The sequence below is a fragment of the Bidens hawaiensis genome, unplaced genomic scaffold (assembly GCF_021521415.1).
Source record: "Bidens hawaiensis isolate Kalapana, Puna unplaced genomic scaffold, B.hawaiensis_p1.1 tig00065777_1, whole genome shotgun sequence".
In the NCBI taxonomy this organism is placed as follows: Eukaryota; Viridiplantae; Streptophyta; class Magnoliopsida; order Asterales; family Asteraceae; genus Bidens; species Bidens hawaiensis.
The window spans coordinates 14,954-30,829 of NW_027501705.1; the positions used below are offsets into that span (position 1 = coordinate 14,954).

Genomic DNA, 15,876 nt, shown 5'->3' on the forward strand with positions numbered 1-15,876 from the left:
TCGCCCCTCAAACTGAAATTCCGCCCATAAACCACCTCTTTCTTCAATGACCACAACCACTTACCTCTCACACTGAAATTCCGACCAGAAACCACCACTTACCTTCACAACCCAAAAACCACCACCATACCTTCTCACAAGTTCCGGCCAGTCGATCGGAACCGACGGCCACCAAACACGGCACCGCACAGCCACCTGGATCTATCTCTCTCTCTCCAAACAACAGCTTTCTATCTCTCTCTCTCCAACGGCTCTTTTTATCCAACCACCCCCCGTGGTCCGGCTCGCCCCTCCCTTCGCGCCCCCGCTCGCATGAGGGGTGGTAATGGTGTACGCGAGCCACATTTGCAGCCACCTGGATCACCCCCCTCCTTCGCGCCCCATTACCCACAGTCTTAGTGTAATTTTAGATTTGAAGATAAAGTATTGAATGTGAATGCTCTAATACATATATTTAATACCAAAATCGTGTTAATAAATGCAAGATCTCGTACCCACAATATTGACCAACAACAAGCATTGCAAGCTAGAGTTGTATATATCGAGGTTTGCTATTGGGTATAGATACGTGTTCGGGTATGACCGGATATTGGAAAATGGGGTATTGGCCATACCCGGGTCAGGTTCGGGACCATATGTCTCTAAAAACCATACCATATGCATCGGGTTCAGATCGGATATAGAACCGGGTATATGAATACCCTACTTTCGGGTATTGAAAAAAAAAAACCATATTTTCAGGTTTTTTCGGGTATAGATTGGGTGTTTTTAAGGGCTGCACTTTTTTGGGGAATTTTTCGGGTACTTTTCAAGTAATTTCCGGTATAGATCAAGTATTTGAAAACTCGGCTTTGGTTATTGGAAAAACTGGGCTCCGATTTTCAAGTATTATCGGTCTGATTCCGAGTACGAGTTTTGGTACTGAATTGCATACCATATCTATGCCCTACGGGAAGGGTTGGGTACGGGTTCGGGTAGTAAAGACCTGGGTATAAAAAATCTCGATTCCAGGTTTTTTTCGAGTCCGGCTCTAGGGTCGGCTTTTTCTTTCACCTCTATAGTGCAAAGTAGAGGTGAACAAAACCGGTTTGACTCAAACCGGTTCGGTTTATAAACCGGTTTCGAAGTAATATAGGCCGGCCTGGTCACACCGGTTCGGGCCGGTTTATAAACCGGTTTAACCGGTTTTAAACGGGTTTTTCACAAACCAGTTCGGTTTCAAAACCGGTTTGATATATTTGAAGTGGAACCGGTCCTGAAACTGACGGTTTGGGTCGGTTTAGAAACCGGGTTGGGTGAAACCGGTTTTTTTTAACACCTCTAGTGCAAAGCAGGCAACCAAATCTTCGAAATCTGATGGGCTGATGAGGCCCGGCCCAAGTGTTGGAAGAAAATAAGATTTTAGACTTTAGAGCACAACAAACATGGTTCCGAGCCCAAGGTTGAGTTAATTACATCCAAGTTATCTAACAATATGGATTATGGAGAGTTGTGTGCTTATATGTTATATATACCGTTAAAAAACAGTGAGCTTATAATATAGTTCATGGCATGATAGATGAAACATTGAAACATAAAAGTAAATTAACTATCGGTGACGTTGCAGGTCTAAATTCCACTATGTGTCATATCCCCGGGTTTTAAATTCAAAAGTAGTTTTAAATAGAGAATCAAGTAATTCTATAATCATGTGTAATCGTGTTGCTGAATTACAGAATTGCATAACATGTATATGTGTCTTTACATTTCATTTACAATAAAAATCAATGGTGTAAAAGTAGGTCTCCAAAATCGTGTATTTCCCGAATACTCGCTATAAGGTATGGAGCCGAGAAGAGTTCTCTTTAACTCCACCTAGTTACTTATAATCGTGTCTCACAATTCTACTTTTAATATTAAAGAAACCCTAGTTCAGGATAAATAAGTTAAACAAATATCTCGGCCATGGGTTTATGGTTAGATCTGATCTTCACGAGTCCTAATCTTTAAAACCTGCAAAACAAAACACCGTGCTACAAAATACATGTGCTACAAAATACATGTAAACAATACTTGTAACAGGCGTGAGATGGGTGTGTATTAGATAATTATTAATTTATAACATGATGCACACCAATCAAAGATTTTGATATAGATCTACCCACCTACGTAAAGTTTTTAACTATTCTTTTACTAGTTTTAAAGCCCGTGTAGCACACGTAATGATCCAAATAATTAAGTTACAAATAAAACAATACATAATGTGTATAGAAAAATGTATTACATCTATGCTTGTATCATTATACATAAATTGATTTTATTTATATCACAAACGAATTTTTCAAAAAAAAATGAACTTAATTAAAAAATAATGCACGTGCATAAACATGCTAAAGAACACTCCATCTATTTAAAATTTATTCTTAGTATCATATATGTATAATTGAAATAAATTTAGTTATGAACCAATTTTGGAAAATACTTCTCATATAATAAAGTTTTGAGCGACATCATAAAATAAAAGATTTTGATAATTTGAGGGGTTTCTTGACTTTGTCAATTGACAAAAAAAATTAACATTTAACCCGTTCAATTTTGTGAATGTTTTGCTTCACTTGAACATAATTGTGTACGTCATGCTTCACATAAAACATTCTGATCACTATTCAAGGAAAAGTCAATATTGACACATTTTTTTTCTAATTTAATCAAAGTTAGAAGCATTAATAGGCCTTGAGGTGGCATGTCGAAAGTGCTTATCATTTTTTCTTAAATTTTAATAGTCAAGGGAAAAATACTCAACGTGCAAAATCCTGAATCTTGACTATTTTCAAAAATGTTCTTAAAAATAAATTCGAAACCCAATCACATTTAAAATTCTAACTTTCATTTGTTTTACATTTTCAAGTCAAAACTTTGAACACGTAACAAATTTAACAATATATCTATTTGCATTCTTAAAATTTTAAAAATATTCAGATTACCTCTTTTTACATGTAACAAATTTGAGCCAAATGTAGTTAATTTGTACAAAATGATATATTAACCAACTTTTAACCTGTAACAATTAAACTTAAGTTCCACAAAAAAACCCGCAACAATCCTTGATAAAAAAACACAAGAAACTAAATATGATAAACTTTAATATATTTGAAAGTGTTGGTATATACTCTCCTTACAATTTAACACATATATGTATAGTTTACTAAATTAATCGAAAAAATAAATAAATAGATTTAAATCATATATTTATAATTTATAAAATTATATGACAATGTACAAAAAAAAACAACAGAGAAATGGATTTATTTATAAAAAAAAGGATCAACTTTTAAACATATATTTATAATTTAATAATTTAAAAAATTACTTCGTAAATTGAAAGCATAGTAGTGTTTTTTTATTTACATTCTTCAACAATATACATAGTGTAATATGTTAATGATAACCTTTAAAATTATATTCTTTTCAATATTTAACGATTTGTTGTTGATTTTTAGATTTCACCAAGTATGTTGTGAAATATATTTTAACAATGAGTAGTGATATAATATGTAAATATCTATTATTATAAAATTGTATAGTTATAATATAAATAGAGTTTAAAAAATTAATAATTTAATCATATTATAGATTTAATATAAATATAGTGTAAAAGGAAAGTGAATAATTATTAATTTATAACATATATTAGTTTTGGAGGGAAAACAATTGTGAGAACTAATCACAAACTGACATGTGTCTATATTATTTTACTTTATTAGAATATGTAGATTTGATAATACTCCTATATATAACACAATGCATAATTACACAAATAAAGTTCACATACAAACCAATTACATACTGTATTTTTATATGATTTTGTTTCCTTATCTTGTTTAATTTACTTCAAGAATATTATTTTGCCCAAAAGAAATTACGGACAAAGGGGCGGGTTATACTAAAAAAAAGTAGTTTCCTAAGAAGACTATGAATAAATCATAGTAATTGGATCATGTCAATCAATGGTTGAGATTTAAAATTACCAAAAACCATCATAGTTTCCTAGAATTACTCTTTCACCACTATAACCAACATAGTTTCTTAGAATTGTTCTTTCACCATATGTTGTAATGTCACTTGTCAAAAATTTATTGATTCTTACCATTTTTAGGAAACTATTTCTTTTTATTCGAACCATTTTCTTCAGACAAATATGTAAATTTGATTCATTAATTATAGCCATCATTTTCTAAGAGTTGGTCAAGATCAGCCTAATATATATGGAGGTGATTTATACGTAATATATTTTATTAAAACATAACAAATTTGATATCTATATCTTCAAATAATCAGGACACAACTTTTTTCATTTATGTATAAAAAATATAGATATTTGAATAGTTTTTCTACCTTGAATATATCAAAGCATAGATTGTCACCTCAAAAATATATATATAATAGTTTTTAGAATGTGTTAATATTCTTGCATGAAAAATTATATTAGTGTACCTTCCATTTTTTTAGAACGTGCCATTTGAACGCACAAGGACAAAGTGGACGATAAACAAATCATTCGGTAATAAATTTCCTTTTAAAAAAAACTAATTTTAAGAAATCATTCGGTAATAAATTTCCTTTTAATTTTAAGAAATTATCTTTATAAAGAAATGGATAAAGTTTATTAATTAAAATTCAAAAGTTGGTGTTTAGGTAATTTTATTTTTATAGTTTATTGACATATATAAAGTATCAAAATAAATAAATACCTTTTTTAACAACTTGTATATATTTATACGGTATAACTATTGACGTTAAAAGCTATAAAGACAATCTTATCAAAAAAATTTTCCCTAAAACATTAAACACCCAACTTATAAATAACTTATAATATAAATGATTGTAGTAAAAGTATATCGGGTTTATATTGAAAACAACATGAACGTTTATATTAATGTTAAGGGACATTTCACATATACAACAAAAAAATAAAATATATATCTTTTCTAATAAAAGCCTGCCACTTTTGCCACTTGTTAACACCATAGCCCTTCTCATCTTTTTTCAACCAATTTTCATATATGGTCCTTATATTTTAAGTCATTTCAATATATGACATTAAAATTATAGGTTTATTCCAACTAAATCGTTACTACATATAATAAGTATTCTCCATATGGATTGACAAGAGACGATTAGTCATTAGTGTTTATTATGGTTTATATTAAAAATAATAAACAATAAACATTCGATTCATAATATGTGGAATGAGAACAAACAACTTGGATTAAATCCTGATAACGTCAGCGGCTAAGGCTTAGCCTTTAATACCTAAAAATACATATGATTTTAAAGCTAAAAGTTTTCAGGTTAACCCGAAACCTAGAATTTGGACCCAATAACCAACCCGAATTACTTCGGTTCTGGTTCTGGTTAGTATTTTCTTGGGTTCAAGTTTCTCGGGTCGGGTTAGTTTGGGTTCAGGTACGAGTTTCTTGGGTTGGGTTTCATGTTACGGGTAAAAGTGACAGCCCTACTTTCAACGATTATATATAAGAATCACTACATCCACTTTATGCAACTTTAAATCTTATAATATTCTTCTAACTCAGAATAATCACTATTATTTGAACATGGTTTTAATGTTAGTATGTATTTTTCATTTTTCTGACAATTACATTCATATGAAACAAACAAATCATTTTGTTATATTTAAATTTTCGGTTTTTATTTTGCTTGATTATACAATTTTTAATTGTAATATATAAAGTTAATTAAAACATTTGTCATACACAGAATACTAATAACAACAAATTTATCATGATTAATCAATTTCAAATCGTAAAGATTCTAAGGATGATTATATCATCAAAGTTCAGGTATATGGGTTTTGAGATAATCATGATTTTTTTATAAACATGAGCATATATTATCAAATGACATGATATTTTATGTGTATGAATATTTTTTTAGTAGTATCATAGATATATATTATCATTTATCTAGAGTTGGTATGTACTTGGAGAACCTTTTTTTGTCACACGGACAATTATATATGACTATATCAAGAGTTATAAGCATGCCTATATGTTACTTTATTAATAGTTACAAACAGACATGGACTAGAGATTTTGATTTTTGATAAACAATGTATACCTGCTAATACAATCACAAATGTAGTGTAAAATATAGTTTTTTACCTATTTGTAACATATTTGTGTAATCTTATTTATGTAATTTATGTAATTTTAATTTAATTGTAATTGTATTAACAATATATAATCAATTTCTTGAATGTATTTCACTTAATTATCAAAGTTTAAAATTTTTAACAATTACCCGTGTAATACACGGGCCTCAAACTAGTGTGACATAAAATACTTGAACAATATATTAGTATTTCAATGAAACATGCGTGTTTTTAGTGTATTTAATAAGTTGTAAGTAACTTTAGAGCATTTATTAAATATTAATTGATAATGATTCACATAGATTATGATAAACAAACCAAAAATCCTTATACAAATCTGCTCTTGAAATAATAGAAAAAACACTTGAAATTCGGGGGGGGGGGGATCAGAAAGGAAAATAGGATATTAATATATTAATAATTTACTCACTTTTAAGTAATTTTAAAGCATTTATAAATATTGTTTGATGATTGATTCACTAAGATTATGATAATTAATATCATTACAACAAACCAAAAATCCTTATAAATATCATTTTTCTAAAACAAATAAAATGAATCTTGAAATCTGGAAATGGATAAGAGAAAAAAAATACATAAATAGCATATTAATATATTAAGTTAATCATTATAAGTAATTTAACAGCATTTATTAAGTAATTTTCTTTAAGTGCATAAGTACAACTGGTTGTTGGAGAATTCCAAAACGCTTACATCTTTTATACAATGAATCCACCTTTTCCGAGTTCAAATTTTAGAATAGTATTATTTGAGTATTCGATTCACTAAGATTATGATAATAATATCATTAAAAACCAAAACAAGAATCCTTAAAAATATCCATTCTTTAAATAAATAAAAAATAATCTTTAATTTTGGGAGAAAAAAGGATAAGCAAAGCAAGAAAAATACAAAAACATAAACAGTATATTAATACTTTCTTTCACTTAAATTTAACTATATAAAATATATTTTGATTCATTGAGATTTTCTTAGTAATTAACAATATTTGAAATTACTTTCAACGTTCACCTTCTTGTGACGATATGTCAATTTTCAACCGTCTATATTAATTTTGAAGCTTTAAATTTGAGTCATTAGACTCATTACTTATTAGTAACATCATAAAAGAAACTTGTCACTATACAAAACCTTCATTAAGTCCTATTACTCTAATGTTGTTGGACCATAACACCAATTGGGTTCCTTTTTTCTTTTTTGAAACTAAAACTTCATTAACAACAAAGGCAAGGCCTCAAACCGAGTACCGTCAAAAACACCTTACAAACAATACAAGGGTTATTTCACCCAAACGTTCCAATCCGTTTTTTACATCTAGTTCTATGATTAAACCAAAAAAAGGTCAAAGCCTTCACCAAAGCCACAATATCTATCACTCTCGGCTTTGCCTCATTAAAAATTTTCTTGTTACGCTCCGTCCAAATAGCCCAACACGTCACCAAAAAAATGCCTCTAACCACCTTCTTCTCCCACTTGGAACTAAAAGCGATATCCTTCAACTGGAATAAATCTGCGATAGATAGAAATTCATACCTGGAAATCCTGCACCACAACCAAATGCTACTCCAAACTCCGAAAACAAAACCACATTCCAAGAATAAATGCTTCGCCGATTCATCCACAGCCTCACACAATGGACACAAAGTGCACGATAAGCTAATATGTCTTCTACTCAGCGCCAAACGGGTCGGAAGACGATCAATACCCAATCTCCATACAAATAGATTAACTTTAATTGGGATCCAGGTCTCCCAGATCATGATTGCCCCGTGCTGACTCAAACCATCATTACGCAGCCAACATTTCACCGTCGCCACAGAAAACAGCCCTTGTTTATCCGGGGCCCAGACCCACTTATCTTTAGCCTCAGAAAAACGCACCTGTGACAGCAGGAATCTCGCATCCTGGGCTTCAGAAATCGCGGACACATAATTAGTCTCCATGACCCATGAATCATCAATCAAAACTTTATCACCCTCCACCTTAAACCGGTCTCGAACAGACCCAAATTTATTTGTATCCGAACCATACAGGGCTAGCCAAAGGTCCTGCAAAACATCGGTCCCTATCCAAGCGTCTTTCCAAAACCTCAAAGACTCCCCATTACCAATAATGCCCCTGAAGTAAGACATGAGGCGAACCCCATCTTTGATCACCCCTTCCAAGTGCCGGACCAGATTCTTCCAGCAGCCCGGTATATTGCGTTTCAAAGGCAAGAATAACCACATATTCCTACCCCTATGAATGCTAATTAGGGATGAGTTTTTTTTCCTAAATACCCGTACCCGTACCTGTTTAGTACCCGTACTTGTACCCATACCTGTACATGTCTTTTGGGTACGGGTACGCAAATTTACTAATTATAGGTACGGGTACTTTTCGGTACAGGTACGGGTATAACGGGTACTAGTACCCGTTTAGAATATATAGGGGTTTTTATTAGGTTTTCAACACTTATGACTTAGCTTTCAAGCGGGATTTTCAAAATTTGAATAAGTTCATTCTCAATTTATATGTGTATATTCATATGTTTTGTATTCGTATATTTTTATTTCATTAGAACTATATGTGTAATTGTGTATATAATTAAATAACACGTCTTAACTTTCTCTCATGTTTTTCTATAGAAATCGAGGAAGCGATAAACTAAGAAAAGGAAAAGGGAATGGATTTTATATTATGGCTGATTTGTTTCACGTTTAGTTTTGGTATTATGTTTTGGTTGCGGTATTACGGTTTTGGTATTATAGATAATTGATTGTCATATCGTACCGTTACCGATACCTAGTTTAGTAGAGATTTTTTAAAAAAAAGAAAAAGATGTACCAAAGCGAGTACCGTACCCAAAGTACCTGTACCCGTATCTATACTTGTACCCGTACCCGTACCATATAATTCGGGCACGGGTATGGGTACCAAGATCTACTGATTTTAGGTAAGGATACTTTCGGATACAGGTACGGATATAGGTACGGGTACGGTCCTGATCTCATCCCTAATGCTATTAATGGAATTCCTTCACAGCCCTTCAATATCGGTTTTAAATTTATACGCCCATTTAACTAACAAAACCGTATTTACAACCGATAATCTAGTAACCCCCGTCCTCCCTTATTATGATTATAATAATAGATTAGTATAATTCCAAACAAACCAAAAAAATCCTTAAAAATATTTATTCTTGAAATGAAATACATAATAATAAGAATCTTGAATTTCGGAAAAAGATAAGAAAGAATATTTTGATTGCATATATAAACACATCTTGTCTTTTTTCCTTCTTCACCCATATTATTGTATTGTCTCATTTACCCTATATTTCACAACTTTCTTGAAATCTTAATCCCACACAATAAACCTCCAATCTTTGATCTGTTTTCACCAATTCAGCCAAAAGGGTATCCAAATATCCCAAAATTTCTCTAGAAAACTTAATTTCATTTCATACCCTTCAAACCCACAAATCTTAACTCCATAAAGCTTCAATCTTTGATCTAATTTTGACCTGATTTTGATCTGATTTCACTAATTCAGCCAAAAGGGTGTCTTGATTTGTCCAAATTAAAGCTCAATTTTGAATCTTTTTGCAATTTGGTGATATGGGTAAGGTAGCAGTTGCGGCGACGGTGGTGTGTGCCGCCGCCGTGTCTGCGGCGGCGGTGATGGTGGTGCGCCACCGGATGCGGAGCTCCGGGAAGTGGGCGAAAGCTGTGGAGATATTGAGGGAGTTTGAGGATAAGTGTGGAACTCCGATTGGTAAGCTCCGGCAGGTGGCTGATGCCATGACGGTGGAGATGCATGCTGGACTTGCTTCTGATGGTGGGAGTAAACTTAAGATGTTGATTAGCTATGTGGATAATCTTCCAACTGGGTATATATATAATATATATATGTTAATTGTTGATTTATTGAGAATGCTCATAATATGTTGAATTTTCAAGATTTGATTTGAGTTGACTTTTTTGTGATTTTGACTAGTTGGAAAGTTTGACTCTATTTTTTTTTGATGAATTGGGTTGTGTTCTAAAAGACTATAACATCAAGATTTGGATGTGCATTTATCTTGATATGATTTGGATTTGTTTGGAAAAAGTTTATATTTTTCAAGAATTTAGGATATGTTTTATGGTTGACTTAATTTCTTTGACCATGGTTTGACTGATTTGAAGAATTGGTTTGTGTTTTAAAACATCAAAATTTGGATGTGCATTTATCTGCAAGTTATTTGGATTTGTTTGGAAAAAGTTTATATTTTTCATTAATTTAGGATATGTTTGGCTTAATTTATTTGACCATGATTTGACTGATTTGAAGAATTGGGTTGTGGTTTAAAATATCAAAATTTGGATATGCATTTATCTTTAGATAATTTGGATTAGAAGAGAAAAAAAAGTTTGTATTTTTTAAGAATTTAAGCTATGTTTGACTAAATTTCTTAAAACTTTCTTGGAGTATTAGTATTTGTGGGAAGTTGGTTTTGAATTTGTTAAGTGTACTTGTTGATTCCGGTATTTAAGCGAAAACGGTCCCCTGCTTGTTAAGATTTAATTTCACTATTATTAGTTATATGTGTTTAGATAAACTGATTATAATGATTTTTGTATCCCAGATAATCATTTTAAGAATGCACCCTGAACCGTATTTCCATTACAAAAGTTGTATTTGAACAAAGCCTTTTAATTGAAAAAGATATGTAGGAATCTTGAGGCTTGTTAATCAAATGTAACTTTGTTCATATATTCCAAAAGTTATGAACTTTGTGCTTTTATTTATTTCGTAGCTTACTTTATTTGATTCTATTGGTTGGCTAAAAATAGTTATATGAACTTTACGTTTGACATTAATTGAACGGTTCTTCTTCGTTTGCTTTTCTGATGCAATGCTGTTACATTTAAAGAATGCATTTACTTTTTAAGAATACTACTAACCACTAGTTTGACTACAAATATCCAAAAAATTATAATCATAATCGTTTATCTAATAATGTAGTGACTTTTTATTGTGCTTGATCGTAGGGACGAAACGGGAATTTTCTATGCTCTTGACCTTGGTGGTACAAACTTCCGTGTTCTTCGTGTGAAATTAGGCGGAGTAGAAAATGTGAAAAAAGAATTTCAAGAAGTTTCTATTCCTCCAAATCTCATGATTGGGAAATGTGAAGTGAGTTTTCTTATTTTTTTTTCTTTTCTACTTTTAAAAATGAAATATTATTCCATTACTTAAATATATTTGGTGTGAGTTAGCATTTTTTTTTGGTTGTTAGGATTTATTTGATTTTATTGCCGGAGAACTTGCAAAATTTGTGGGTACTGAGGATGAGGATATGCAAATTCCACCTGGGACGCAACGAGAATTAGGCTTTACCTTTTCGTTTCCTGTTAAACAATCCTCAATTGCAGGAGGGACTCTTGTTAGATGGACAAAAGGATTCAATATTGAAGATGCAGTGAGTGTTGCATACATACGTTCTTTTACTATTTTACCCTTATGTATTTTATTGTATTAACCTCACAAAGACATAGCAAAACAAACTTTTCACTATGAAAATGGAAAGCAAGAGTTTTTTTTTAATTAAAAATATAATTTTTGAGGAATTTTGTTGGTACATATTTTTATGTTTTCAAGATTAATATTGAAGATGCAGTCAGTGTTGCTTACCTATGTTCTTTTACTGTTTTACCCTTATGTATTTTGTGATATTAACCTCACAAAAACATAGCAAAACAAATTTTTAATTATGGAAATGGAAAGCAAGAGTTTTTTTTTATTAAAAATATAATTTTTTAAGAATTTTGTTAGTACATATTTTTTATGTTTTCAAGATTAATATTGAAGATGCAGTAAGTGCTGCTTACCTTTTACTGTTTTACCCTTATGTATTTTGCAGTATCAACCTCACAAAGACATAGCAAAACAAATTTTTTATTATGAAAATGGAAAGCAAGAGTTTTTTTATTAAAAATATAATTTTTGAGGAATTTTGTTAGTACATATTTTTTATGTTTTCAAGATTAATATTAAAGATGCAATCAGTGTTGCTTCCTATGTTCTTTTACTATTTTGCCCTTTTTTACTCTATACTATAAACCACAAAACGAAACAAAGACAGAATTATTTTGAAAACGAAAAGTGAGACAAATTTTTTTAAATAAAAATACATTATTATTGGAATTGTATTAGAAGTACATATTGTACATGCTTACAGGATTTCGAGGGTATAATAGACATTCTACCATAATCAATTAAGGGTTTCTGTTTATGCAGTGTTATTGGTTTGTTTTATAACAGGTTGGATTAGATGTCGTGGAAGAGTTGACGAAAGCAATGGAAAGGGTCGGCCTTGATATGCGTGTTTCCGCTTTGGTAATTTTTATTTTTTTTTATAATTAATTTTATGCTGAGATAACGGTGTACTTAACTTTTAGTCTTTTTCTTTCGTTAATTGACCAGATTGAGTAGAGCCTTAAAAGGTTAAAAAATTTATAATTTTGTGTTGAGAATGCAGGTCAATGATACAGTGGGAACATTAGCAGGAGGGCGGTATGGTAACTCTGATGTCATTGCTGCTGTGATATTAGGTACGGGAACCAATGCAGCATATGCAGAGCGTGCAAATGCAATTCCTAAATGGCAAGGTCTACTTCCTAAATCAGGAGAAATGGTTAGTTATTATTATTATTATTATTGTTATTATTATTATTATTATTCATACAGTTGGTAGTAATTTTTACATAGATAAATAATGGTTCTTTATATGTTAAGGTTATAAATATGGAATGGGGCAACTTCCGGTCATCACATCTTCCTTTAACCGAGTTTGATGAAAGTCTTGATAACGATAGCTTGAACCCTGGAGAGCAGGTAAAGATTTGGATACTCTTTTCTTGTTATCTAGTATATATAATTGTTTAGATACAACGGTAGAAATTTAAAATATGCTGCACACTAACAAAAGCCGAAAGCAAGTAAGTTACATTTTTTTTTGTAATTAACCTTTAGCTTAATGCCATCATAATATTGTTTATTCATATAATAATATAATATAATCTTTTTAAACAGATTTACGAGAAGATGATTTCGGGAATGTATTTGGGAGAAGTGGTAAGACGAGTCTTGTTAAAGATGGCTGAAGAAGCCGAGTTTTTTGGAGATACCGTGCCATCCAAACTTCAAAAGCCCTTCGTATTAAGGTACATCATTGTTATATGATAATCCACAATGGTACTAACTAATAAATTGATCTTCGACTGCTGCATATGTTATTTGTTTTGACTTTAAATTTTCATATATCGTTTGATATTTTTTCAGGACCCCTGATATGTCTGCAATGCATCACGATTCGACTCCGGATCTTAAAGTGGTTGCAACCAAGCTGAAAGATATACTTGAGGTACGTATCGTAGGGGTGTGTGTTGTGCGGTTCGGTGCGGTTTCTGCTAAAACCAAACCGAAAACCAAAACTTCGGTTTTTGGAGTTTTTGAAACTGTTTGGTTTCGGTTTTTCAGTTTTCGGTTCGGTTTCGGTTTTTTCGTTTTTGCCATTTGAGCTTGAAAATATTAGGCCGAAAAACAAATTGGCAAAAAAATAATGAATTTAGGAATAAATAATGTTGTTAATTAAAAAATAATAGACTATTATATATTTGACAAAAAATATTTGAGTTACATATTTAATAAATTCTTCTAAATTACTTAATATAAATTATAAAAAAAAATTAGACATTCGGTTCGGTTTCGGTTTTTGCCATTTGAGTTTGAAAATATTAGGCCAAAAAAAAAAATTGGCAAAAAAATAATGAATTTAGGATAAATAATGTTGTTAATTAAAAAATAATAGACTATTATATATTTGACAAAAAATATTTGAGTTACATATTTTAATAAATTCTTATAAATTACTTAATATAAAATATAAATAAACAAAAATTTAGGAATTCGGTTCGGTTTTTTCGGTTTTTATCATATGCAAAACCAAAACTGAACCGTTAGTTCGGTTTTTTACCAAAATATAAAACCAAACCATTGGTTTTTGTTTCGGTTCGGTTTTTCCAGTTTGGATTTTTCGGTTTCTTGCACACCCCTAACGTCGTATCATGATGGTTTTGGCCTCGGTTTTGTACCCCAAGTTATATACTATTTAGTTATTTTTATAATAATTATGTAAGCATGAAATTTTAATATTCTAAATAGAAATTATATATGATTACGTGCAAAGTTGACTTGCAGATATCCAATACTTCTCTAAAGATGCGAAAAGTAATCGTCCAGCTCTGTGAAATCGTGGCAACTCGCGGTGCTCGTCTCTCGGCGGCCGGAATCCTCGGAATCCTCAAAAAAACCGGACGAGACGTTTCCGTTTCCAAGGAAGGCGAAGAAAATCAAAAGTCAATAATAGCAATGGACGGTGGATTATTCGAACACTACACCAAGTTCAGAAACGCGATGCAAAACGCCATGAATGAATTGTTAGGTGAAGAAACCTCGAGAAACATTATCATCGAGCTATCGAATGACGGGTCGGGCCTCGGTGCTGCTCTTCTCGCAGCGTCACACTCTCAGTACCTCGAGTATATCGAGTCGGCATAAATTTGTGTTGGATTTTTGTACATTTGTTTTAAGATTTTTTGGACTCATGGTTTGTTTTTTGGTTTATGGTATCTATTTCCCATTAAATTATATGGGCTCTTGTAGCGTCACACATGGAATTGTATGTTCACATGTTTTAAGATGTATTAGTGAATGAATGAATAAAGCAAGGTTTTAAAACATTATTAAGTAAGCCTTTTAACACTCAAATTTTTTATTTATTTTTGTATTTTTTTCTATTTGATTTTGCATATTATGACTTAATGAATGTAGCTTACTTCTTTTGTGTTACGATATAAAACGGTAATTGAGCTAAAGAATTGCAGAAGAAGAATAATCGTAGAGAACGAGATTTACTCTCAAATCATTAGCTGCTTATTCTAGGGTGTGCAAGAAACCGAAAAAACCGATCCGTAACCGAAAAAACCAATCCGAAACAAAAACCGATGGTTTGGTTTTATGTTTTTGTAAACACCGAACTAACGGTTCGGTTTTGGTTTTGCATATAATAAAAACCGAACCGAGATCCTAAATTTTTGTTTTTTTTATATAATTTATATTAAGTAATTTATTAGAATTTAATAAATACGTAAGTCAAATATTTTTAATAGTCTATTATTTTACAATTAACAAATATATTTATACTTAAATTCATTATTTTCTGCCAACCATTTTTTCGGCCTAAAATTTTCAAGTTCAAATGGCAAAAACCAAAACTGAACCCAAACGAAAACTGAAAAACAGAAACCGAACGGTTTCAGAGACTCGAAAAATCGAAGTTTTGGTGTTCGGTTTGGTTTTAGTTGAAAACCGCACCCGAACCACACCACGCACACCCTAGCTTATTCCACATCCCCGTTCCGTTTGTATATTTAACGAACTCAGTTGTAATGATTATTTTCATAACCCATTATACTATTTAATACCCTAACATTTTGATGGTCTATCGGTCCAAGTAAAAACTCTTCGGCTTGTCATTCTTTGTGCAAAACCGACTAACCGAACCACAACCAAAAAACCGGACCAAAATAACTAATTAACAACAGGTTGTTCGGTTTTGTTTTCTTTGTGAAACAAAATTACAGTTTGGTTCGGTTCAGTTATACCTTGCTCCAAAA

At 31.4% G+C, this 15,876-nt stretch overlaps 1 protein-coding gene across 1 annotated transcript; it reads left to right on the forward strand.

Annotated features, from left to right (window-relative positions):
- Positions 1-9,435: 9,435 nt before the first annotated feature.
- LOC143604558 (hexokinase-1-like) lies at positions 9,436-14,943 on the forward strand. The gene is made up of 9 exons (XM_077080995.1): positions 9,436-10,043; positions 11,188-11,332; positions 11,436-11,618; positions 12,461-12,535; positions 12,678-12,833; positions 12,935-13,033; positions 13,232-13,362; positions 13,481-13,562; positions 14,399-14,943. Exons 1-9 carry the CDS (start codon positions 9,772-9,774, stop codon positions 14,756-14,758), a joined length of 1,503 nt encoding a protein of 500 aa, XP_076937110.1. The 5' UTR covers positions 9,436-9,771; the 3' UTR covers positions 14,759-14,943.
- The last annotated feature ends 933 nt before the right edge of the window (positions 14,944-15,876 follow it).

Excerpts from the sequence above, each read along its gene's own strand:
- LOC143604558 (XM_077080995.1), top strand. The coding sequence starts at position 9,772 with ATGGGTAAGGTAGCAGTTGCGGCGACGGTGGTGTGTGCCGCCGCCGTG. Across the intron at positions 11,333-11,435 it reads TCATGATTGGGAAATGTGAA|GATTTATTTGATTTTATTGC; the intron begins GTGAGTTTTCTT and ends TTTGGTTGTTAG. Across the intron at positions 13,363-13,480 it reads CAAAAGCCCTTCGTATTAAG|GACCCCTGATATGTCTGCAA; the intron begins GTACATCATTGT and ends ATATTTTTTCAG.